At 34.6% G+C, this 27,807-nt stretch overlaps 1 protein-coding gene across 1 annotated transcript; it reads left to right on the top strand.

Moving 5' to 3' along the window:
* Positions 1 to 291: 291 nt before the first annotated feature.
* LOC18440082 (protein NRT1/ PTR FAMILY 4.1) lies at positions 292 to 24,471 on the top strand. The gene is made up of 5 exons (XM_020670891.2): positions 292 to 480; positions 21,824 to 22,041; positions 22,402 to 22,806; positions 23,213 to 23,304; positions 23,587 to 24,471. Exons 1-5 carry the CDS (start codon positions 384 to 386, stop codon positions 24,323 to 24,325), a joined length of 1,551 nt encoding a protein of 516 aa, XP_020526550.1. The 5' UTR covers positions 292 to 383; the 3' UTR covers positions 24,326 to 24,471.
* The last annotated feature ends 3,336 nt before the right edge of the window (positions 24,472 to 27,807 follow it).

Consider the following 27,807-nt stretch of genomic DNA (forward strand, 5'->3'; position numbering starts at 1 on the left):
ACGACGATGACGGTAAGCTCAAATTTAAAAAATAAAAAAAAAAAGTAAAAATAAAAAAATTTAAAAAAAAGTAAAAAAAAGGCAAAAAAGAAAAAAAAAGGCCTCTTATGATAATGCGCTGTGACATGCATCTATTTTTGTTTTAGTAAATGTGCTAAATATAGATGAAGGAATTTACTTGGGCCTTACTTTGGGCAGGCAGGGATGCAAATGCATATCTCCATTTGGCTCTTCATGCACTAAAAGTGCCACCCTATATTTAAGATACCTTGTCATTACTCATTTACTTTCGTCTTATCTTTGTATACCTTCACATTTTGTCCTCCTTAAATTGATCTTTTCTCAACCCTTTCTTTCTTGCTTGGTTTGAAGTTATTGGTGAAATGGATGTGAACATGGAGGAATTCGTAGACTGGAGAGGTAGGAGGGTAGAGGAAGAGTCACAACGGAATGGCACTATTGCAGCAACTTTTGTATGTGGTAAGCCATTTTATCTTGATCATTCAAGTTACAAACAAAATGCCTTTTCCCTCAACTCTCAGTTTTTTAAATTTTTATTTTTATTTTTTATGTAAATCTTTGTGTACTGACTCTTGATCGAATTATTTGGGATTCGAAGTGAAAGAAATTATTTTATCCATTAATAGTGGCCAAATTGGTGTATAACCAAATCATGCGCCTATTGCAACAATTGTAGATATAAGTATTATGAAAATACGCCTCCAAGAGCAATGGTTAACAATGGCTCTGATGGGTGGTCTCACTAGACAGGGGAACTCTATTATATTTTTTTGGGTAGATTAATGGGTGATGAGTCTTCTACCCTTAATAAGAATGAAACTCAAAATGTCATATTGAAGCACCCATCACCCTGACCTCGTATGCCTTGGGTCCATTCTTGGAACTCTACCATAAGGTACACATCATCTAGGCAGTGTACTTGTTTGGTGTCAACTAACTACATTTAATATTCAATGGATGGTAGAGACAAGGAGTCTTAGGCTCAAGTTTACCATCACAAGTTCAAGTGGAAGGACATTTCATCTTTGTCACCTCATTTTACCTTAGACGGCAGGGATGACACACTACTACCATTTATTTGCTTTTCTTTTTATTAAAGGGTTTTGTTCGGCTACATCACTTGGTGGTATATACCCTTAAAGTTCTCAATATTTTTTGACACTTAAATACTATTGAATTGTAATACAATTTTTTCATTTTTGGTCATTTACAAGGGTAGAATGAATATTTTTATAAGAAAATAGTATCATTCTATTAGTAATTAAAAAATAATTAATGCATCTTGTGGGTGATGTCACACACCATGTTCGTGATGTCATTGTCCACTATTGTTAATAAATGTTTTTATTTGTATTAAAAATTTCTACTTTACCATTGACTAATTATTTAAAATACCCATAGACAAAAAATTTACTACACTATAGAATAAAGGTATCTGAATGTCAAAAAATGTTGAAGACTTTAAGGGTATACACCACCAAGTGGTGTAGCCTACAAAACCCTTTATTAAACCCATTATTTGGTTTTTAATTCTTGTTTTTTTATCGAAGGATCATGAAATGGTAAAAGTGCGCAAAGAAAAATGGGATTTTTTTTGGGGAGGGGATAATCTCTACTCTTTTTTTCTTTTTTTTGGTAATTCAGTGGGGAAGGCAGGCCCCTACTCATTTTTTCAAGTAGATTAAGAGTTAGTTTTTTTAAAGTATTAGTGGGTTTGTGTTAGTGGTGAAAATAGAAACCACAAAGTGATGACTAAGGTATGGGGTGCTACCTTAATAATCTAATCCGTTTTACCCCTTCTCTATGGCCAATTTGGAATGTGCTCCTAAACTACATAATTGATACTAGCGGATTTATCATATGTTACATGTACATATACAATAAGAGATTGAAAAATAACAAAATATTCAATAACCAAAATAATTTGTCATGTGGAAAATTGATGTCATTTACATGAAGCACAAAAGAAAGAGTAACAAATTTTAAAATATAAAAATAGCAAGAAAATTACGATAAAAAAGAAAGCTCGAAGAATTTAATTGTTTGAATAAATTTAAAAATCAGTCAAAAACTATTTTTAGACAATCGAAACTTTGTGATAAAAATTAGCGGAATGGAGGCCAGTACCCCTTTTTGTGTCATAAAAAAAGCCAAAGATATTATGCTCCACAAGGAGTATATTGTTTGATTACTCTCTTAGATAAAACCTCAACTAGGATTAATTTTAGGAAATCTAAATATTTAGAATGTAACCTCTTCAACTCATAGATTAACTTCAATAAATAAAAATAAAAATATTAATGTCTCAAGATTGAATAGAGACCATCCAATTTTTAGAGAGTGAGATTCAAGCCTTGAAAAACTCATTTTTTTTTTTTTTTTAAAAATAATCATCTAGCGATTCTTTGGTGGTTTCCTAAATTCAAGAGTGAAAAAAATCTCCCCATGTAGGTCTTATGACCGAGGAAGTAGATATACACTATGCTCCTGCAGAAGCATAGCATTCATAGAGTTATTTCTAGTTCTGGCTTAAGTTTAGGATTTGAATCCTTAAGTTCGAAACCAAAATTATAACTAAAAAACTGGTTGAGAACTTGAAGTCCCAAACCCGCTACTTATATATAACTCCATTGAAAATGACCTTTCGCATTCAAATTCTAATTCTTTTGTAAATAATTTTCCGCATCTGTAAAGTGGATCTCAAAAATACAAAAATAAAGAAAAACTAAATTGCCCGAGGTACCAAGTTCACTGTGGGTTCCTTGAGGAGCATAATATAAAGGGAAAAAAAGTGGGGTAAGTTTGCATTGATGAGTGGTCACAGCGGCCCTTTTTTTATTTTCTTTAACCTTTTCATTAATGGAAAATTATTTCATGTGGGCTGGACCGCATTTCTAACCAAGTAGGCATTCCAATTAAAAACAATAAAAACTAAAGGTCCTAATGTTTTTTTATTTTAATTATTATTTCTAGTTTTTAATTTTAATTTTAATTTTTTTTTCATATTCATGACTTCCATGCTAGAGATTACATGTTCTTAAAAATTTAGTCTTAAAATCCATCTAAAAAAATAGATTTATTAAGGGGCCCACATTTTTTGCCGTATAGAAACATGGTCTTTCATTAATGTGTGCTCCCTTGTTGTGCAAACTATATACTTGTTTCCTTGGACAAAATACTTTTTTATTATTCTAAGTTTTGGGCTCTACTTTGCAGTTGGACAAAATACTTTTTTATTATTCTAATTTTTGGGCTCTACTTTGCAGTTCCAAATGATTATTTAAAAAATAAAATTATTTAAATGATTATTTAAAAAATAAAATAATTTATGAAAATTACTCATTAGTTAGGGGACTAAATTTATAGTTCTCCCATGGCAGTACACTAATACCCTCTCGTTTTAGATGGAGACATATTATTTTAGACACTCTGAATCCCTCTTTGCTGGTTCTAAACTTCAAGTTAAAAACCAATCATTCATCAAAAACTAAAGTAAATAATTCAAAATAAATAATTTAGTCTTTATATTTTAAAATCTCCCTAAAGAATAGAAAATTGAATAAAAAATGAAAATTTAAAATATTATAAATATAGATTTAAAGAATACAACGATTTTATATTCAATTGTTATACTTAGAAACAATAGGACGAAAATATTGCCAAAAGGAACGTATAATGGACATTGTTTTAAGAAGTTTTTTGGCAACTGTCATTAAAAAAGGTCGATAGTCAAAACCATTTTTAAAGTACACAATTTTGTACTTAGCATAAATACCCGAAAGGATTTAAAAAAAAAATATAGGAAGTTTCATTTTTTGAAACATGATTATTTTCAAATAATCATATTTCGAAATGGATCCATTCCGGATAGAGTTCAAAATGGATCAATTTAGGATAATTTAGGTGTGGCACCAATAGGCGGTAAGATGAAAGAGAGTATACTTAGGTGGGTTGGTCATGTGTGGTACCGACCAAGTACAACACTTGTTAGGAGGTGCGAGTTAATTATAGTAGAAGGACCGAAAAGGGAAAAGAGTAGTCCCAATATGTTTGGAAGTAGTCCGAAATAATATGGGTATTTATGGCCTCATTGATGGTGTAACCTTTAATAGAGCAAAATGACAGATCAAAATTAGTGTAATCTACCCCAATTAATTTTGGAAAAAGGCTATGATGATGACAATTATCTTCAAATATTTAAAAATTTCTTTTAAATTTTTGAAATAAATCATATATATGTTTGAAATTGCAAAATTAAAAAAAATTAAACATAGATAATAAAATAGGATATGGTTTCTATGCGGCTAGCCCTCATATTATAGAAATGTGGACTTGGCAATAAATATATATTTTAAATATAATTTGATCTTGATTTTTAGGGAATATGTTATATTTAACATGGAGATCATGAATATGAAATATTTTTTTAGAAAAAAACTAGAAATAATAATTATATTAAGAAAAAAATTAGGACCGTTAGTTACACTTGTTTTTAGATGGACCACCTATTTGCATCCATCTTTAAAATGGATGTTTTATACCTCTGGACGGTATATGATAGAAATGTGGTCCAGCCCACATGAAATAATTTTATATAAAAATAACTTTAAGCTTGTCTGGCACATTTATACTTTTCTTACTACAAGTAAATGAAATGTAATGAATTTTTTTAAAAAGCAAAAAACACCCAAATAAATTTTTTTTAAGATAATTTGAACTTTATAATTACAAATAAAAAAAATGAGCAATAACCGATATGTAATTTTTCATAAAAGAAATTTTAGTTGGGAACATAAATTTGCTTTTCTCTTTAGCAAAAATAGCATATTTCAACTATTTAATTTCGAATTAGATTTTCTATTGTTGATTTTTTTTAAAAAAAAATCAATTGCAAACGATTCTAGCATTATTTTAAATATTCAAAACCGAAATAAAAAATTTGAAATATATAACAATATTAAAATTATTTTTTTATCAGACTTAAAGCATAAAAAGTCAATAGAAAATATAAAGTCATTGAAGTAACAAAAAAAAAGGAAGGAAATACGGTTTCTTTTTACTATAAATCATATAAAGGCATGACCACAAATAAAACTATATATATATATATATATATATATATATATATATATATATATATATATATATATATATATATATATATATATATATATATATATATATATATATATATATATAGTTTGATTCCAACTGCTAAACTACCAAAACAACAAAACAATATTATACAAAAATTGAAAGAAAAAAATCTTTAGCTTTATCATACCCTGTGGAGGGGACCATGAGATTTAAGCATGGCAATGGGCCTTGCGCATGCCATGGAATCTTTAGGTTTTGAACGATGGCTTTCTTTGAAGAGTGGAAGGATCGCCATTTGGCAACATATGAGATAATAAGATTAAGTAAAGACTCCCAACTGGATGATTTTCCTTCTATTCCATCCTTACCATAAGAGCCAAATGGTGGAGGCAAACAGAGAAGCCTAACGCGATTCATACCTGCAGATTCGAAATGGTAGTATTTTGAGGGGACTAAATGGTCTCGCATTATTAGCTTGCTGCAACACCATGATAGGGCCTATGAGAAAGCAAACTTAATTAATAAATGGTTAGTACTCTCCTCTTCCTAAAGACAAAGGAGACATCTGGAGATCAAAGTAGTTCCCCATTTCCAATAATTCATCTTACATTATGCTTCAGTCTGTTTAAGCCCCTCATAATATCTTTCCAAGAATGCAGGCGAGTCCTGTAATATAGAAGAACTTCGAAAATACTTGCGTTTGAAGAAGCGAGCCACGTGAGATAAAGGATGTGATAGAACTCTCCATGCTAGTATCATCAACCTTGCTAGATTAAAATCAACCACATTACGAATTTCCAAATCACCTTCATTAAAGGGGAAGCATGCATGCATCCAATTAACAAGGTTAAACCCTTTTTGCTCTACTAGCCCTGCCCATATAAAGTGTTACTGTGACCTCTCAATCATGTTGCATGTTTTACTTGGGAGAAGGAGAGACAAGTCCAATTTACCAAAGAGGCGGTCAAAACAAATTTTAAGACTTGGCAAGAACTAGCAGAGGTACAAAGCCTACCAGGAGTCAATTTTGCCAATAATCTTACCAATCAGGCCATGGCAGTGAGAGTGTTTAAGGCCACCATAAAAAAGAGGAAGGCCAAGATACTTTAGAAGAAGAGTGCCTTCTCCAAAACCTAGCCTGCGCAAGACATCAAATTTGATCCTGCTATTTGCCCCGAAAAACAGCGTTGCTCACAGCCTTATTCAACATCTAACATGTAGCATGGCAAAAGGTTTGCAAAATAGATTTCAATGTAATGGATGTGAGGGGTGGGTCTATAGTAAATAAAGGCATCGTCAACATAGAGAAAATGTGAAAACTCCATAATCACATCTTGAGGGAAAAGCTCTAGGGGGAAGGCCTATGGAGGTGGCTACATAAAGTTGCTGCCTTAGAAAAATCCATGACAAACAAAAAGAGGTATGGCAATAGAGGTCACCCTGGCATAGACCTTTCATTCCTCTAAAAAAACTCTATGGGGGCCTATTTTGGAGAACTGAGAAATAAGGCGAAGAAATACATTATTGCACCCAGGACACAAAAATCTTGGAAACCACAGCTTCTAGTTTACAGAAAATAAACTTCATGAGACTCAATCTATGTACTACTAAGGTCAAGTTGCAATCACATATTTGGGGACATTGTGAATTGATGACACATGGAAATTAATTCATTAGTGATAAGGATATTGTCAGAGATGAACCTGCCCTTAAGGAAAGTGGCCTGGCTAGGATGGATAAGACCATTCAAAACTCTTTATAATCCAATGGCAAGAATTTTGGTAATAATTTTGTAAAACCATTACACAACCCAATTGGTTTAAAATATTTCATATGACTAGGGGATTTGACATTTGGTGTTAAGCATATAAAAGTATAATTATCTCTTTCAAAAGTTTACCTTCTCAGCTGAAAAAAGACCACCCTTAATAATTTCCCAACTAAATTTATAATATTCAACACTAAAGCCATATGGCCGAGGAGCACTTTCAATTCTTATATCCAAATGCATTCTTTAATTTCATCATTGTAAACCTCATATAATAAATCTGCATGCTGCGAGTATGAAATTCCTAACATAGGAAGATAATCATAAGCCCAAGCACTATGATATGGGAGTCTGGTTTTGAGGCAACAGTTCTTTGAGGAAGGGTATCGTATGATGTTCCACTTCTTCGTGATGAATTTACCTAAAGAATCCTTGAGAAGAAAATACAATCATTACTACGCCTATATACCAATGGAAAAAATTGGTGCTGAAACCCCACCTTTCAGCCACACCTCTCTAGATTTTTGCCTTCAAAAACTTTCTTCCTGCCATAAATACTGTTGCAAGTAAAATTGTTTTTCTTCTTCTTTAAGACCAACATTTAAAAGGTCAAAATGAAGAAGGTCATGAAGCTTGGAAACCCATTTCCTAGCCCTCTATAAATTATTACCAATGTGGCCAAAGCAGGATTTATTCCATTTGCATAGATAAGCTCGAACACGTTTAAATTAGCCACATTTCTATACATTGGGGGTACTATCAATTTTGCCTTGTTAAGGTTAAAGTTGTTTCATTTTACAAACCCAAAAAGGTCTTAGTTCTTCTATAAAACCTACTAAACCTAGTTTTTAAAGGCATCCTATAAAATTAGAAATATACAGAAAAGACCAGGCAAACCTCCTAAAAAAATGTGTTAGGAAATGGTCGAAATTCTTTTAATATATTGATGGCCCATAGCTAGAGTCGAAATTCTTTGAAGAGTGGAAGGATCGCCATTTGGCAACATATGAGATAATAAGATTAAGTAAAGACTCCCAACTGGATGATTTTCCTTCTATTCCATCCTTACCATAAGAGCCAAATGGTGGAGGCAAACAGAGAAGCCTAACGCGATTCATACCTGCAGATTCGAAATGGTAGTATTTTGAGGGGACTAAATGGTCTCGCATTATTAGCTTGCTGCAACACCATGATAGGGCCTATGAGAAAGCAAACTTAATTAATAAATGGTTAGTACTCTCCTCTTCCTAAAGACAAAGGAGACATCTGGAGATCAAAGTAGTTCCCCATTTCCAATAATTCATCTTACATTATGCTTCAGTCTGTTTAAGCCCCTCATAATATCTTTCCAAGAATGCAGGCGAGTCCTGTAATATAGAAGAACTTCGAAAATACTTGCGTTTGAAGAAGCGAGCCACGTGAGATAAAGGATGTGATAGAACTCTCCATGCTAGTATCATCAACCTTGCTAGATTAAAATCAACCACATTACGAATTTCCAAATCACCTTCATTAAAGGGGAAGCATGCATGCATCCAATTAACAAGGTTAAACCCTTTTTGCTCTACTAGCCCTGCCCATATAAAGTGTTACTGTGACCTCTCAATCATGTTGCATGTTTTACTTGGGAGAAGGAGAGACAAGTCCAATTTACCAAAGAGGCGGTCAAAACAAATTTTAAGACTTGGCAAGAACTAGCAGAGGTACAAAGCCTACCAGGAGTCAATTTTGCCAATAATCTTACCAATCAGGCCATGGCAGTGAGAGTGTTTAAGGCCACCATAAAAAAGAGGAAGGCCAAGATACTTTAGAAGAAGAGTGCCTTCTCCAAAACCTAGCCTGCGCAAGACATCAAATTTGATCCTGCTATTTGCCCCGAAAAACAGCGTTGCTCACAGCCTTATTCAACATCTAACATGTAGCATGGCAAAAGGTTTGCAAAATAGATTTCAATGTAATGGATGTGAGGGGTGGGTCTATAGTAAATAAAGGCATCGTCAACATAGAGAAAATGTGAAAACTCCATAATCACATCTTGAGGGAAAAGCTCTAGGGGGAAGGCCTATGGAGGTGGCTACATAAAGTTGCTGCCTTAGAAAAATCCATGACAAACAAAAAGAGGTATGGCAATAGAGGTCACCCTGGCATAGACCTTTCATTCCTCTAAAAAAACTCTATGGGGGCCTATTTTGGAGAACTGAGAAATAAGGCGAAGAAATACATTATTGCACCCAGGACACAAAAATCTTGGAAACCACAGCTTCTAGTTTACAGAAAATAAACTTCATGAGACTCAATCTATGTACTACTAAGGTCAAGTTGCAATCACATATTTGGGGACATTGTGAATTGATGACACATGGAAATTAATTCATTAGTGATAAGGATATTGTCAGAGATGAACCTGCCCTTAAGGAAAGTGGCCTGGCTAGGATGGATAAGACCATTCAAAACTCTTTATAATCCAATGGCAAGAATTTTGGTAATAATTTTGTAAAACCATTACACAACCCAATTGGTTTAAAATATTTCATATGACTAGGGGATTTGACATTTGGTGTTAAGCATATAAAAGTATAATTATCTCTTTCAAAAGTTTACCTTCTCAGCTGAAAAAAGACCACCCTTAATAATTTCCCAACTAAATTTATAATATTCAACACTAAAGCCATATGGCCGAGGAGCACTTTCAATTCTTATATCCAAATGCATTCTTTAATTTCATCATTGTAAACCTCATATAATAAATCTGCATGCTGCGAGTATGAAATTCCTAACATAGGAAGATAATCATAAGCCCAAGCACTATGATATGGGAGTCTGGTTTTGAGGCAACAGTTCTTTGAGGAAGGGTATCGTATGATGTTCCACTTCTTCGTGATGAATTTACCTAAAGAATCCTTGAGAAGAAAATACAATCATTACTACGCCTATATACCAATGGAAAAAATTGGTGCTGAAACCCCACCTTTCAGCCACACCTCTCTAGATTTTTGCCTTCAAAAACTTTCTTCCTGCCATAAATACTGTTGCAAGTAAAATTGTTTTTCTTCTTCTTTAAGACCAACATTTAAAAGGTCAAAATGAAGAAGGTCATGAAGCTTGGAAACCCATTTCCTAGCCCTCTATAAATTATTACCAATGTGGCCAAAGCAGGATTTATTCCATTTGCATAGATAAGCTCGAACACGTTTAAATTAGCCACATTTCTATACATTGGGGGTACTATCAATTTTGCCTTGTTAAGGTTAAAGTTGTTTCATTTTACAAACCCAAAAAGGTCTTAGTTCTTCTATAAAACCTACTAAACCTAGTTTTTAAAGGCATCCTATAAAATTAGAAATATACAGAAAAGACCAGGCAAACCTCCTAAAAAAATGTGTTAGGAAATGGTCGAAATTCTTTTAATATATTGATGGCCCATAGCTAGAGTCATCTCGAGGTCTAGAATTTGATTCTTTATGACTCCAAACTTTTATCTACCTAAAAAAAGGCCAAAAAAGAAAAGAAAAGAAAGCCCTTAAAACTTGATGGGCTTTCATTTGGGCATGAGGGAATGAACTAAAAGGTTGCATTATTTGGAGTTATTCTTTTTATATAGATTATTTGCATATCCATTGTCTATATTTTGTATGGTGAAGGGATAGTGTGCTCCATATAGGGCTAACTTAAGCCTGGTTTGGACTAGGCAGAAGACGCATTGGTCTAAGCCTGGTCTTGATTTTGTTCAGGCTAAACCATGCTTAATACACTCAATCATAAAAAGAAAAAGAAAGGGTTGAGCAGGCCGGCCTAGTCCTAGTCCTAGCCTAGGCTCTCAGACCACATTTTGTGCCTTAGGCCCTATTTTCTCAGTGCCAACAGGTCTACCTAACCCAATGCTAGTACTAATGATATGTACATGATGGACTCGAGCTTAGTTACAAGTCGTTATTATGGACCTAGGCTTAACAACTAGACATAATCCAAATAAGTACCCTATTTAAAATCGTAAGTCCAAATAATCCCCCTGGATCCATGAAAAACCCATAGACCCTCTCCAATTCAGAGGAAAGGATGTTTAAGACCCCTTGATATTTTCATTGTCCAAATTCAATATTTACCCTTTTTCTTTTTTTCTAATAGCCTCACCGTATAAATAGAATTAGCGGTGCCCTTTAACCTACTTGTGAGGTTCATGAGATGAGACAGAGATATGAAGGTTAAGGGAAGCTGCAAGAGAGAGAAAGAGGTTCACAGGGAGATGCTATGCAGGATTATTATTTCATAGATAGGTTATATGTCCTTTTCTCTTAATTTTATTAGGATTCTCTCATAACAACATACATCCTAGTGAAGTCCTATGTTGTCACGATAAATTGAAGTTGCAATGGATTTTTGGGCGTTGTAGTTTTTGTCGTGCTACAAATCATAGTGATCTTATAGGTGATCAAATTAGAAAAAAGAGACTAGCTACCCATAATCACTTTTTGAAAAATAAATGTTAAAATCAAGTAAAAAGTTAATTAGATAGTATTTTTGTACATGACAACATTTCATGTAGTGAGTTATAACTAAAGGAAAAAGTTTGTATGGAGCCTCTAAACAATCAAATTAAAGCCCACCTCAAAAATTTCATTAGAAGAGGTTGTTTTGATGCTCAAATATCCTCAAATCGATCATTTCGGCATCAAGATGATTGGACATGAGAAAAAAATGGATTTCATGTTTTGGAAATAGTGCATATTGTAATGCATTTTTGGACCGTCAATTTTCAAGAATTTCAAGGTTCCATAGATCTACACTATTTTTTAAGCTCTAAATTTTATAATTAAAGATGAAAAATATATAGTTTAAGGCTATCACAAAGATTTTCAGTATTGAAACCACATTTCTCAACGCTAATGGTTATTTAGAGCCTCGGCTCTATACAAACCACACTCAGATATAGATTTAATGCAGGTGAGTTAAGTCACAATGCTCAAGATATCATAAGGTGGTTATCTCCTTTCATTCCCATTTGATAGTTATGGGTAACTTACCTAACATGAGATACATTGAAAATTTAAAATTCAAAAGAAAAAATGTCATCTATAGTCAATACATTCACTACATAATTTCATAAAAAAGGATCAACATTGTCATTCGAGCCTTATCCAAACTATTTGGGATCGGCTATACAAATTTTATTATGTCATTTGCCTCTTCGAGAGCCATACCTTCAGTTAGACCACAAGTGACTATATATCTTATTACTACTTCTATCCATGTCCTTTTAGACTATTCGTTGTCCTTTTAGAGCCTTCTATTTGAACTAAATAGTACCTCCTAACTAGTATTATTATATGTCAATGCTGTATATGACTAGACTATCTGTGTTTACTTTCCCTCATCTTATCGTCTATTGAAGGTACCCCCTAAGTTCTCTCAGATTTATTTATTCATAAATAATTTCACCATAATAAATTTAAACCAATCTCATTTTTTCGGCTAGATATGTAAGAGTAATTCTATCTAATTGAAATTCATATTTAACCAAATAAAATTTGCTATAAAAATAATATATTATTTTAGTATATTATAGCGAACTAGTTTGTGGTCTAATTGGCGGTCCTATCTATTATGTTAGTCTCTTTAGTATGAAATTCACCATAATATCATTTTTTTCAACATCAAAGAAGCTCAATCACTAAAAACATAAGAAAACCATAAAATATATATAAAAAATTCAAAATAGCATTAATAATTTACTTTTCTTCGAGATTACCTTTTTTTACTAACGCGAACTATTTTGTGGTCTAATTGGTGGTCTTGTCTATTATTTTAGTCTCTAAAGTATGATTTTGATGGATTGTTTATTACATAGACTATTAGTACATTTCGTCCCATACCTTGGAGTAGCCTATATTTTCTTAAACCGTTGTTGTTCTTCATAGGATGATTTTTTTTTCTTTAAAAAAGAAGAAGAGGATGATTATATATATATATATATATATATATATATATATATATATATATATATATATATATATATATAAATGATATGATGCAATCGTTGTATCTTAATATAATGAGACGGTGTGTTGGCCAATTTTTGGCCATTGAATTCTGTTGAATCCAACGGGTGAGATTAAAGCCCCAAATCTCATTTGCTCGCCTCTATCTCCCGCTCTTCTCTCCTCACTGTTGCCTCTCTCTTGCCATTTCCATTTCTAACTCCTCCATTTTCTCTTTTCCCACCTTTCTTTCTCTAAGAAATCCGCAGAGAGATAACCTTTAGTGGTCACCGTGGAGAGAGAGCACCCATCATTCGTCACGAAGACAGACCCTACTGGTTCAAAAGAGAAATTCCATTTCAAATTCAATATATATATATATATATATATATATATATATATATATATATATATATATATATATATATATATATATATATATATATATATATATATAGGGAAAAGATCCTGTCAGCCCACAGACTGATAGCTACAGGATCAACCAATGGCCCAGATTGAATCTTAGCCCAATCTAATAGTCACGACCTCATTTCGTATTTGAATTTTCATTTGTTTTATACAAATCCAAATCACTTAAAATTTTGAGTGTCTATTCTTAAAAAATATTTAAAAACTAATTCAAAAATATAAATTGACCAAAATACCCCTAAAACATTTCATGGGTATTTTGATCAATTTATATTTTGTGAATTATTTTTTTATATATTTTTATTAGGTGCACCTTGATGAGTAGAAAAAATATTTAATTTTTTAGGTGATTTGGATTTGTAGAAAAAAAATAAAAATAAAAACACGAAATAAGGTCGTGACTGTCAGATCGGCCCAGATTCAATCTCGGGCATTGACTGACACTGTAGAAATCAGTCCGTAGGCTGATAGCGCACATACACATACACACACACACACACACATACACACACACACACACACACACACATATATATATATATATATATATATATATATATATATATATATATATATATATATATATATATATATATATATATATATATATATATATATATATATATGGGTGCAGTTGGCATACAGATGCATCCGTTGTAGAGGTAAGGTGCATCTTCAAATTTTATTTTGGTATATAATTTTGATGTAAAATATTCTTAGGATGATCTCAAAATCTATTTTTATATCTAATTATAAAATTTTAAATTTAAAAAATAATTAAAATCAAGTAGATCTATAAACATATGAAAATCTTGAAAATAGACCGTGTGGATAATATGTTGTAAAATGCACTATTTCTGAGACTTAAAATAATTTTATTTTTCATGCTCATACATCTCGATGCCAAGATGATCAATCAAAGGGTTTTTCAACATTAAAACTACATTTTTCGATAGATTTTTGAGGTGCATTCGTAGTTCTACATTATAAGGTTGCATCCTTATATAATTTTTTTCCTATATATATATATATATATATATATATATATATATATATATATATATATATATATATATATATATATATATATGAGTAATGACACTATGAGACCCTCTTATAACCATGTGAGTAGGATTCTAAATGATCACTATTAAATTTTGACACAGATCTCTAGAAAAGTTATCACATGGGTATGGGACTTGGGTGAATGGCTTTATTGATAACTTTTCTAAAAATCTGTGTCAAAATTTAATGGTGTTCATTTGGGGTCCTATTGACATAGGTGTGGGAGGGTTTCATAGTATATATATATATATATATATAGAGTTTAGGGTTTAGGGTTTAAGGTTTAGGGTTTAGGGAAAAGATCATGTCAGCCCATGGGCTAACAACTACAGTGTCCGCCAGTGGCTTAAATGAACTTGGGCTCAATCCAATGGTCAAGATCTTATTTCGTATTTGAATTTTTATCTTTTTACACAAATCCAAATCACTTGAAATTTTGAACGTCTATTCTTAAAAAATAGTAGAATCTAATAAAAATATTTAAAAAATAATTAAAAAATTATATATTGAACAAAATACCCTCGAAATTTTTCGGGGGTAATTTGATCAATTTATATTTTGATATTTTTATATATACATATATATATATTTACTAGGTGCACCTTGATGAGTAGAATGTATGACTAAATTTTTAAATGATTTAGATTTATAGAAAAATAAATAAAAATTTAAATACGAATAAGTTCGTGATCGTCAAATCGGCTCAGATTCAATCTAGGCTATTGACTGACAGTATAGCAGTCAGCCCGTGGGTAGACAACATCCATTCCTATATATATATATATATATATATATATATATATATATATATATATATATATATATATATATATATATATATATATATATATATATGATTATGTTAGGGTACACATTCATGTGAGTATTTACTTTACTAAATATGCTCAATATTTTTTGACACTAATTACCCTTGTTTTGTAGTAGAAATTTTTTTGAGCAATAGTATTTTTCATCATTAAAAGGAAAATGATAGATATTTCTATAATAATTTGGTGGCATTTAATGCTTTATGTGAGAGATGTCGGATGTCACATCTCATGTGGATGATACCATTCTCCACTGTAATTAAATGCTATTCTTTCTATCATGAATTTGTATTTTTCCATTGAATAATCACCTCAAATTCCCTTAGACAAAAAGTTATTGTATTATGGAGTAAGGGCATTAAATGTCCAAATATATTGAGAGCATTAACTAAATACTCACATATATTAGTGTATGTATATATATATATATATATGAGTAATGATCCTATGAGACCCTCTCACAGGATCTCGAATGATCCCGAATGATCACTATTAAATTTGGTACAGATCTCTAAAAAAGTCAAGTCCCACACCCATGTGATAACTTTTTTAGAGATCTGTACCAAATTTAATGATGATCCTTTAGGGTATATATATATATATATATATATATGTGTGTGTATGTGGAGAAAGAGAGAAACAAATTCTAGTGCTCTCCCTTCACCAGGAAGACTTTTCTTGGGCTCTAAGTAAAGATGAGGGAGTAACATTGAACTATCATTTACTAACATCACTTTTGGTATCTAGATTTCATTATTCTAGTACTTTCATAGAATTTCAAACCATAAAAGAATAGGTGTTATTTTCAACACTCCTCCTTGAACCTTAATTTTTCAAGGGGCATCATTAGCACCGTACTGTTCAATTTATTGAAACTCTCAAAGTTAAGCGGCTTTATGAAAATATTGGTACTTGATCATGACTCTTATAAAGCTTAAAATCCATTTCTTTCTCCTACATAAGCTCACGAATGAAATGATATTGACAGTCAATATGCTTGTTGCTTTTATGAATTTTAAGTTTCTACCAAATTTATAACCAATTTTTTTTTAAAAAATATTAAAAAACAAAATGATACCCCTTAAAATATCACTAAAGGAACAAATTGGTGTATTATTTTAAAGTTCTATGTCAATCGGGTATTACGCATAAAAAAAATTGAAAATTTTCCAAATTGCCCCTTTTGCAATGTAGCAAAGATTGAAGAAAGGTAACTCTCAGTCTATTATCAGTCCAAGCTCCTGGACATGCCATCAATTTTATAGTTTTAGTTGGAAACCTATTTAGAATATAAACAACACTTGTATCAGCGTCGGTCCTAGAGCTCTAGCATCTTCTTATACTCAAGGATGATTCTTATTATATTTACAATTTGACAATTCTTTATGCAACTCCATTTTATTGAGTGCATGTCGTATTTAATTGATTACATATTCCATTTTAATCACTAATTTTAAAAAGTCTTTGGAGGTGTATTTGCACACGTCTAGCATGGAAAGCCACTATTTTTTTAACATTATTTTAAGTGGAAAGCCACTTTTTTTCCAACAATGCTTTAGAGTTTTTTAAAGACACTTAGACCCTCTTATTTTATGAAATATACCCAAGTTTATTGGTTAAAATCAGCAAGACAAGTAAAAAAATACTTACTTGTACTATTTGATAAGGAACAATTGTTTCATGCGATCTGGGCGTACAATATACAATTCAGAGGTATAAAGCATCCATTTTAAAGATAGATGCAACTAGATGGTCCATCTAAACATAATTGTAATTAACAGTCCAAATGTTTTCTTAATATAATTATTATTTATTTTTTCAAAGTTCTGATCTTTATGTTAAAAATTATATATTCTTTAAAAATTAGAATAAAATTATATTTAAAACTATATTTATTGCCAAGCCCACATTTGTACATTTGCGGACTTGGCTGCATGCTAAGCATGTCCTTTGATAAAACCGAAACGGTCATGCAATTTCTTAGTGGAACAAATGCAATGGTTTGTGGCTCTACATGATTCTCCGAATGGATTCCACTTTTGGGTGTCTCTTTCCATGAACACGTTCGTTGGACTCTTGGTTTTGATGCTTTATTTTTGGCAAGCATTCATCGTCTTTGTATTTGATAGGGGTGGCAACGAGTGGGGTCTGATTAGACTCAAATCCAAATAGCATTCAAGTCCAGGTTTAAAAACCGGACCTAACCTTTCGAGTCCAAAAATTGGCCCCATATTTGGACCAGTCGGGTCCCTGGTCTGGGTCTATTGCCACCCTATGACTCTGAGCTTCATCTTCCCCCCTTTTTTTTTTTTCTTACCATCATATACCTATATTATTTGCATCATTTACACTATTGCATAACATTTATGGATACCCACATATACCCACATTCCTTACTGTTTTTATGTAATAACTGGAAATTTTTAGGAAGCAAATGTATCGGCAACATTTATGAAACCCATAAAACATATACCCATATTATTCAGGTTGGGTACGGCTGGACCCAGCCCCAAATAGTATTTGGGCTAAGGTTTTAGACCCAAACCCGACTTTTCGGGTCCAAAATTTGGACTCATACCTAGGCCTGAGGTCAGGTCTATCCGTCGGATCCCGGGTCTGGACGGGTCCATTGCCAACCCTAGTGTTTGATAGTAAATACAATCCATTTAAGCTAAGATGCCCAAACCTCAATTGCTATAATCAAAATTTTCATAAATCAAAATATTAAGGAATTTAAAAAAAAATAAAATCATTTTGAATATTCAATAGAAATATTTTGTTTTGGTCACATTAACATGGCCGATCAAATTGGTATTTCTATCATTACATAAAGACTAATGGAGAAAAAGTATTATGGTACCTATTTACAAGAACAAAGGAAACATACAGAATTATGTGAACTATCGAGAGATTAAGCTTATGAGCCATACTATAAAGCTCTGGGATAGAGTGACTGAGCGACTAAGACATGAAACGAGTGTATTTGAAAATCATTTTGGTTTTATGCCAAGAAGGTCAACAACTGAGGCTATTTTCCTTCTTAGGCAACTGATTGAGAAGTTTAGGGCGAAAGGGAAAGACTACCATATGGTCTTTATTGCCCTAGAGAAAGCTTATGATAGAGTACCTCGATATTTGATTTGACGGGTGTTGAAAAAGAAAGGCTTCTCTAGACACTACATTGACTTGGTGGGAGATATGTACGAAGAAGTGCTAACTAATTTACGAAGAAGTGCTAACTAATATACGAATAACTAGTGGAGAGATGAGTGAGTTTTCAGTAATAATACGTCTACATCAAGGGTCAGCATTGAACTCGTACCTCTTTGTCTTAGTTATGGATGACTTAACTAAGCACCTACAGGATGAGAAACCATGGTGCATGTTGTTCGTAGATGACATAGTTTTGATTGATGAAACCGGAAACGATATTAACACAAAGTTAGAACTTTGGAGGGATGATTTTGAATCCAAAAGTTTTAAAATTAGTCGGACTAAAATAGAGTATATGGAGTACAAATTTAATTATAGGAGTATAGACAAGGAAGCAGTTAAGATTAACGGTTAGAAATTCCAAAAAACCGCATTTTCAATATCTTGGGTCGATAATCCAAGAAAATGGAGAGATCGAGGAAAATGTCGCACCCAGAAATAGAGCTGATGGGCAAAGTGTAGATATGCAACTAGAATTTTATGTAATCACCGCATACCAATGAAGCTAAATGTCAAGTTCTATAGGACAACGATGAGACCTTTGCTCTATGGGGTGGAATGTTGACGGACAAAAAACAATATACTCATAAAATTAGTGTAGCAGCGATGAGGATGTTGAGATGGATAAGTGGCAAGATAAGAAGTGATATAATTCGAATTTAATCTATTCGAGAGAATTTAGGCTTGACACCAATAGGCAATAAAATAAGAGATAGTAGATTTAGGTGGGTTAACCATGTGTGGTGCCAACCAAATACATCTATTAGAAGATGTGAGTTAGTTCAAGTAGAAGGATTGAAAAGGGCAAGGGGTAGGTCCAAAAGGATGTGGTTGGAAGTAATCCGAAAAGAAATGGTGCTGATATGACCTTTAATATAGTAGAATGAAGAACCATGATTCATTTGGTCAACCCCAATTAATTAAAAAAAATTAAAATGATAATGGTGATAGAAAAACCAAAATCTTCTCATGGTCTTTGTTGGAAATTTGTTATAATATGTTTCAAAGCATGACTATAAAACGCATCTAAAACATATTGATGGTCACCATTATGTAATGACAAAGGCAAAAGACTCTCATTATATGTGAGGTTATATCAGCGGATAGAAAAACATATTGATGATCACCATTCACTTGAGAGTTTGATAATTATTTTGTAATGACAATTTTACTCCCAACAAAATAAATAATTACAAAAGACAACCAGTCTAACTAACTTGCCCCTAAAATCCTAGAAAATTAAAATAAGTCTAAACTAATAGTCCCTAGGATACATCTTAAAATTTGATAGAAAAATGTATAAGTATGAATCATCCTGTCCTGCATCATCCACTCCTAGATATGCACTGTATTGAGAATCCCATGTTCACTAATGTATTGGCTACTATAATCATCTCAAGTTAACTTCATTAACACGTTGATAAATTAAGATAATTTTGAGACTTTTAAGATAATTTTGAGATTTTCAACTGATTAAGGTTTAATTTCCCTTAGCAACACACTCTTTTGAACACTAGAATGCCGATTTCCGACAATATTACTTGAAAACATAAAGGTATGCACGTATATAAAGGAATTTATATAAGGTGTCAACCTTATACTGTAGAAGTAGCACACAACTCAAAAACCCACTTGAAAAGGTTGTCCCAACTCTAGAAAATCCTCTATTTGATCATCTAGACCTCAAGATGTATAGATATATCTAATAGCGCAAGATACATCTTGCATTACAATAGTGCATCTTGTAATGCATTATTGGGAGTGTTCGTTTTCATGATTTTCAAGCTTTTTGTAGATTTATTTGATCTGCACCAAGTCTGAATCTTTAAATTTTATAATTATGAAAAAAATAGATTTTAGCAAGGCTTTGCAGCACTAAAATTGCATCCGTGAGCATGGTTTGAAGGTGCACATTACTTCTATTCTTTAAGTGTGAGGCCTTATACAAACCATACCCCATATATATACCCTTGGTGATGCTTGTAGACTAATTCTAGAGCCCTCTATTCATTTTTTAGAAGACTTATCTAGGGCTCTAATGAATGTGGGAAAACATTAGAACTGCACAATAGAAACCTTGACCCTCTCTCTCGAGTCCTAACACTTACAGATTGTATTTGATGTTCAACATTAAGAAGGGAAAGTCATTTTCTTTCTCTTGAACTTGAATCAAAGATTATTTCCATCTTTGACATAAACAACTTGAGCAGTAGAACAAAGTATGCTAGTTTGCTATGGTCTTGCAGGACCAGTCTATACACATTCATTAGCTAGAATATGAAAAATCTATATTGCTACTACAACATTTTCTTTTGAACCTTATAATGCCAAAATTTCACTGTTGGATATGTTTTATAGACTAATTCGACAGCCATCGCTTCTCTTCATCATTTACAGGTCCTTTTTCTTGGGCCTATGTAAGGACGCAAGAATTACATTAGAGTTTCATTTCATTTCATTAACTTGATTTTGAAAATCTTTTAGTTGTCTCTCTTTAGTCTTCTAGATTTCTCTCTTCATTCTTCTAGATTTTTGACATAATTTTGAGATTTTCAACTGAATAAGGCTTAATTTCCCTTAGCAAACACACTTTTTTCAACACTAAAATGACCATTTTCCATTATATTACATGAAAACTAAAGGTACAGACATATATGGAAAACATTTCTATAGGGCATCAACCTTATACCATATAAGTGATACACCTCAAAGACCCACTTGAAAAGATTGTTCCAACTCTAAAAAACCCTCCGTTTGATCATCTCGATCTCAAGATGTATATTGTAAAGCACTATTTGAAGTGTCCATTTTCATGATTTTCAAGCTTTTTATGGATTTATTTGATCTACATTGAAAAAATAGATTTTCAGGCTATGGCAAGGCTCTTTGACACCAAAATTGCATCTTAGGCATGGTTTGAAGAGGGGCACTGCTGCTATTATTTAAGGTTAAGGGCCATATACAAGCCATAACATAAAACATTAGAACTTTACCATAGATATCTTGAGTTTCTCTCGCTTAAGTGCTAAAATTTTCAATCTCTTCATTCTTGCATACTTTTCAAATAATTTCAAACCATTGAAAACCAGGTCTGATGTCCAACATTAAGAACGGAAGGTCGTTTTTCTTTCTCTTGAACTTGAATCAAAGATTATTTCCAACTTTGACATAAACAACCTCCCTAACTAGCTGCTTGAGAAGCATAACAACATTATGATATGTTCCTACAGGACCACACTATACACATTCATTCGTTAGAACTGAAAATGCCTTCGGGAAGCAATTTCACAATTTCTCTCTCTATTCTCTAGGAACTCTTAGTGTTGGAATTGTAATCACCATAACCATTCATCCACAGCCAAGCACAATTCTATGTACACACAAGTTAAAGAATGACCCTTCCCTTCTATTTTTGTTTGTGTAAGCAGTGACAGAAGCCTTGGAGAATATGGTGTTTTCTTCAAATGCCACAAATCTGGTGACGTTTTTGCAATCATCGATGCATTATTCTGGTCCCGCCGCTGCTAACATGGTGACCAACTACATGGCCATTACGTATCTTCTTTCTCTGTTTGGTGGTTTTGTCTCAGACTCCTTCCTCACCAGGTTTTGGAGTGTCATGCTTTTTGGTACAACTGAATTAGTGGTACTAATGCCTTCACTTACAACTACTTGTGTACCCATTCATAGAATAGAAACTTTACAAGTAGGAAAAGTATAACAATCATATCTATGGTACGTGGTATGGGGTTTCAACTGTTTGCAAAGACGGATGGTGCAGATTAACTATAATTAAGGTCAGTCAGCACCTTTTATCTTTGTTAATACAAGGACACCCTTCCTCTTTACCATATGCATTACATTCCTTTTCATGCATCCTTCCTTATTCCCATGCACCAGAATTTCTTGCCCAATATTTGGTACAGATTGAATTTACCAAATACAATGAACACAATATTTCGACTTCAAGAAATAATAGTTTGGTGAGACGTGCTTGTGAGAGCAGGGGTTGGTTCTGTTGATGGTGCAAAACGACGTGAATTCGCTGCATCCAGGGAATAATGGAAGGAAGCCATCGGTTGGGCACACAGCAATGCTGTATGTGGGACTGTATACGATGGCAGTGGGGGCCGGCGGAGTGAAGGCAGCACTCCCAGCACATGGTGCCGATCAGTTCGAGCACAATGAGCTTCAAGTGTCCACGTATTTCAACTCCTTCTTCTTCTCATTGTGTGCCGGGGGCTTGGTTGCTGTGACTGTTGTGGTGTGGGTGCAAGAAAACCGTGGTTGGGAGTGGGGTTTTGCTATTGCCACAGCCGCCCTCTGCCTTGCCCTGCTCCTCTTCTCTTCGGGTTTGCCCTTTTATAGGCACAAGCGACCAGGAGGAAGCCCCTTCACCAGAATATTTCAAGTGGGACTCTCATTCCCCTTTACTGCGAGTCTTCTTCTCTTTCCTAGATTTATGTCTCAGTCAAGGATGGTTAGAGGGAATTATTTTTTCTGCTGCTAAATATGCACATTATTTAGGCATGTACTTACAAATTGAGTTACTCACTAGGTCTTTTGGGTTAATTCCTTGCTTTTTTCTTCTTTGTTTCTAGACGTGTGCTTGGTTTTCGCTTTTTTTATTCTTAGTTAAACATGCATTTAGTTTTCCTTTTTTCATCAGAAAAAACCCTATCATGTTTTATAGGGTGACCCACTACCCCAACTAGTGTAGACAGTGGATATAAGGATGGTTTTCTTTATTGTCTATGAGTAGAGGAGGATTAAGTGTTTATTTAATAACAAGAAAGTGTTTGCTGATTGGATGTCAGGTGTTGGTGTTGGCATATCAGAATCGGAACTGCTCGTTCGCGCTTGAAGAATGCAGGAATGATTTGGATCCGAAGTCTCGGAATCACTTCAGGCAATATCCACTTCTCCATTATGTTATATTGATTGGATGTTGATTTCTTTTCTTAGCCCAAATATATATTTCCATCGATCAAATATTGATATCTGATACCCTAAATAATAAGGCAACACAGAATGGGCCTCTCTGTTACAGCACGACTGTTATTCACTTTCCTTGGAAAAACATACATAAGTGTGGCATGTTAAAGCACGAGAAGCATGTAGGCTATTTTCTTTGCATATGGCATGATGAAATAGGTTAATTTGAATAACTGATTTGGAACTTATTATGCAGGGTTTTAGACAAGGCAGCTCTGAGGGGTTGCAACATGCAGCAAGTGGAGGAGACAAAGAAATTCCTGAGACTCATACCAATTTTCTTGTGCACCATTGCCTTAAACTGCTGCCTCGCCCAGCTCCAAACTCTATCAGTGGAACAAGGCAAAACAATGGACACAAGAATCACCCACAATTTCAAATTTCCTGTAGCATCCCTCTACGCTATACCTATAATATTCATGCTCATTGCTGTCCCTTTTTTTCATCGAATCCTTGGATCTCGGCTATCCCCTTTGCAAAGGATAGGTGTTGGCCTAGGACTAGCCTCTTTCTCTATGGCGGTGGCAGCAATTGTGGAGGTCAAGCGCAAGGCAGCTGCTAAGGCTGCAGGCATAGTTGATGCATCTCAGGGCCTAGTGCCAATGTCGGTATTGTGGCTAGGATGTCAATTTTTGTTATTGGGCATTTCAGATATGTTCACCTTAGCAGGAATGCTCGAATTCTTCTATCAGGAAGCACCTGTGCATATGAGGAGCCTCTGCACCACAATGTCATGGTGCTCCTCCGCTCTCGGCTACTTCCTCAGCTCTGTGCTAGTCTCCCTTTCCAACCTTATTGGCTCGTGGCTACCAACTGGGGAGTGGATCGCATCCCAGAATCTCAATGCTGGCCATCTTGAGCTTTTCTATGCTATGCTGGCCATTCTCAACTTGCTCAATTTCTTCCATTATATTTTTTGGGCGAAATGGTACTAACTGACGACCGGAGGATGTCATTTGATACTTTAAGACACAATAAGCTGGGATGTAGCACATTTTCTTCCCATGGGAACTCTGGTTTCGACAAAGACCAATCTTCGATTTGGGAAAAAATCTGAAAACAACAGGACAATTATTCACAATAACTCATGCATACCTCATGTATAATTTGAAAATTTAAGGGTGACATATACATAAATATAACACAGAGCAAAAACTATTGAACATTTTGTAAAGTCAAATGACACCATTCCACCTAGGGAAAATGAATACTCTAGCCATCCTCCAAAGGCAATCTACCATCCAACACAATGTTGATCTATAGCGTGTACCCTGAGAAGCACACTACCACCTTATAAGTGTGTTGGCTCTCAAACTATCAACCTATAGAAGCCCTGAAGTGTAGGCAGGCATGTATTTTTGTGTGTGACACATATAGAAAGTCTCGGTTTTGTCATCCTAAAACGGAAAATTTATGATACGTGCTACTAGTATTGTTTGGGCCGGGAAAATGTCAAATATACAACACACCACCTACGAGTTTTGTTTGTGGTGCTCAGTTCTGAAATCCACAGTCCAATTTTCAGTTGTTCTTTTCTTTGTTGAATGCTAACTTAGAAAATCCATTGTTCAATCTCATCAACAGAAAGTAGTTATGAACCAGTGTCATGCCATTAAAGCCGGTATTGTGCTAGTTGGGACTAGAATATCTGGTGATTTATATGTTTTACATGCCAGCTTCCCTATCATTAATGGGAGCACATCTTTTTTGGCTCCAAACAGGCTCTAAAATACAAGTGTACTACAATATTATGGTTTTGTTTTGTTGAATAATATGATAATGTTATTAGAACTTTACCTGATTCCTTATTTGTCTAAACATGAAAACGCACATGCATTTTATCAAACCACATGGAGATTTGCTTGACCCCTTGCTAGAAATAAAAAACATGCTTTTTTTCAAACCAAATATGACGAATTATTGGAGTTTTACAAAGTACGTTTCAAATCATTTAGTGGCTTGAGGTTATATGGTTCACTTCTAATATCGCATGATTTGAGCAAAGAATGCAAATTTTGTATGCTTTGCTACTTTGTGCCTATTGTAGACTTGTAAGCACCCCGATCTTGACTGGAAAGGTTATGGATAGGTCGAAATGTCCCAGGTAGACTACCCGGGTATTTTAAACCATTTACCCCACAAGTACCCCTTTTCCGTAAACCAGTCTCCACAAAACCTTTATTGCTCAAGTGGGACCGAGGGCGTCAAGAGGTTGAATAAGGCGAGGTAGACCCAAAGCGGTCTGACTATGAAGTATTCGACAGGAAATGTTATGATGTTACCTTAATGGGTACCAAAGCCCTACCAAAAGTCAGACAGCAAGGTACCAGAAACACCGAAGTCACAACATGGGCAACTCGGGACACCAAAGGCTTGACGCCATTCCCATTGGCACCAACGCCATTCCTATTGGCACCAAGTACCGGACCCTGAGTTTCCAGCTACAATGGGATCCACTTTCAAGCTACAACATGATCAAGATGTTCCTATTGGCGACAAGTACCGGACCTCGAGTTCCCAGCTACAACGGGATCCACTTTCAAGCTACAACATGATCAAGTTGCTTGACGGTAGAGCCAATGCCGCCAGTGCCAAGTCCCAAGACCTTCACCAGGTAGGACACAACCTGGCCGATGTGAATGAAGTGACGGGCTACATGTCAGTCCGTAGCTGTTGTCGCGGCAGGCCCGTACTGACATGTTAGTTGTCAGTACAGAGCGAGGTTGTCGATTTTTTATTGGTCGATTAGATGGAGGTACAACCAAGACGGTTGGACAACTGCGACAGTCGGAATGTCGCTGAAGCTAGTCGATACAATTTCAAACTACGATTGATCAAATCAGAGCTATCAGAGCACGACATGTGTTCTGAACAGTGCTTGGCGGCAATGGGAATGCTGTCAGTGCCATTGCCATTGGCGCCGGGTATGATAGGTTGTATAGAAGCCGCGTTAATGAGCAATTAATATTTATAAACTGTCATTATTGCAACATTAATGACATGGCGCCATTCTAACTAGTGCCAGTGGCAGTCCAAATGGTGCCAAAGCTCTGAAGACCCAAAAAATCGCACAAAACTAGATACAGGCTGTCATTTAACTCACTTCGCTTATAAAAAGCCCCTTTTACCTCAAGAAAAAGGTCTGAGTGTTATACATCATTTTTGATGTACCTTAGTCCCTTAAAAAATAAAGGAGAGAGCCGGTTACGACCTAGTCACAATGACACACAAACACAAGGTTGCGCAGGGTAGTAGCTGAGAAGAAGCCTCGAATGAGAATGACAAAGGAAAAGCACCTGCGTGCCCAAAAGATAAAGAATTATGCCACCACGGTGAACATAGGAACTGGGTAGATACGCTAAACAACTGCTATCATCATCTTCCAACAAGAAGTGGGCCCGGGCTCAAACGGGTCAACCCAGTAGTGCTAAGCCTCGAACCATCACGAAGTAGGGCAGAGGCATGCTTTCGCCGTACGACTTCACCGAACCAGTCGATGGCTATGGAGATTACCGACCACTCCTTGATGAGCTCGCGACCCCTCCTCCGCAGCAAAAGTGTGGCCGAAGCCTCAGACGCCGGCGAAGCCTCAACGACACCATTCTCCAAATGCGCGAATGTGAAACCAAGTCTGCCCTGTGAAGGGAGACAGACACCTTGAATTCATGAACATTGGAATCCTTAGAAGGACATCTTGCTCCTCATGGAGAACTTGACCTTGTGGGAACTAAGACCAAAAGGACCCTCCAGAAAGAAGTCCAGGTCAGACACGACAAGCGGCGTCTAAAACAAAATAGAAAAGGCACAAAACCCAAGGCCGCAAAAGAAAACAAAATCCCCGATCGCCGGAATCCCTTTTTCGGTGATCTCTTGAAAGCCCGAAGAATATCACACAGCAAAGGCAAAAAAGGAAACTAAAGCTATTGCAAGAATACTGAAAAAGATCTTCCCAAGGCTCACAGTAAGCATAGGGACATCACAGATCTGAAAAGAATCCACCGAAGAGTTCATAAAACCAACCAGACTCCTTCCTTCATGAAATAGATTGCCACAACATGATAAAAAGAGATCAAAATGATGACAAGAAAATGAACATCAAGAATATAACAATACACCGATCGAACTCACGTTGCAAGTACTCAGAAAAGAGCTCTCGAAGTTTGACAATGGCGGCGGCCTCCTCAGGAAAGGATGAGTCTGTCATTTGCACAAAAGAATTTAAGGGCACCTTGGCCATTGTACCCAATTTCGGGACTTTATTTTAATTACTTTTAATTGTAGTTAGGCTTAGTTTTCAAGTATCCACCCCTGTTTGGTGAGAACTTTATATAAACAAGCTTAAGTCAATTGTAAAAGGGGGATTACAATTCAATAAAGAAGAGACATCACACTTGCTTTTGCTTGTCTGTTCTCTTAA

This window comes from Amborella trichopoda, chromosome 6, assembly GCF_054954075.1.
Source record: "Amborella trichopoda isolate Santa Cruz 75 chromosome 6, AtrichopodaSantaCruz75HAP2 v2.0, whole genome shotgun sequence".
Lineage (NCBI taxonomy): Eukaryota > Viridiplantae > Streptophyta > Magnoliopsida > Amborellales > Amborellaceae > Amborella > Amborella trichopoda.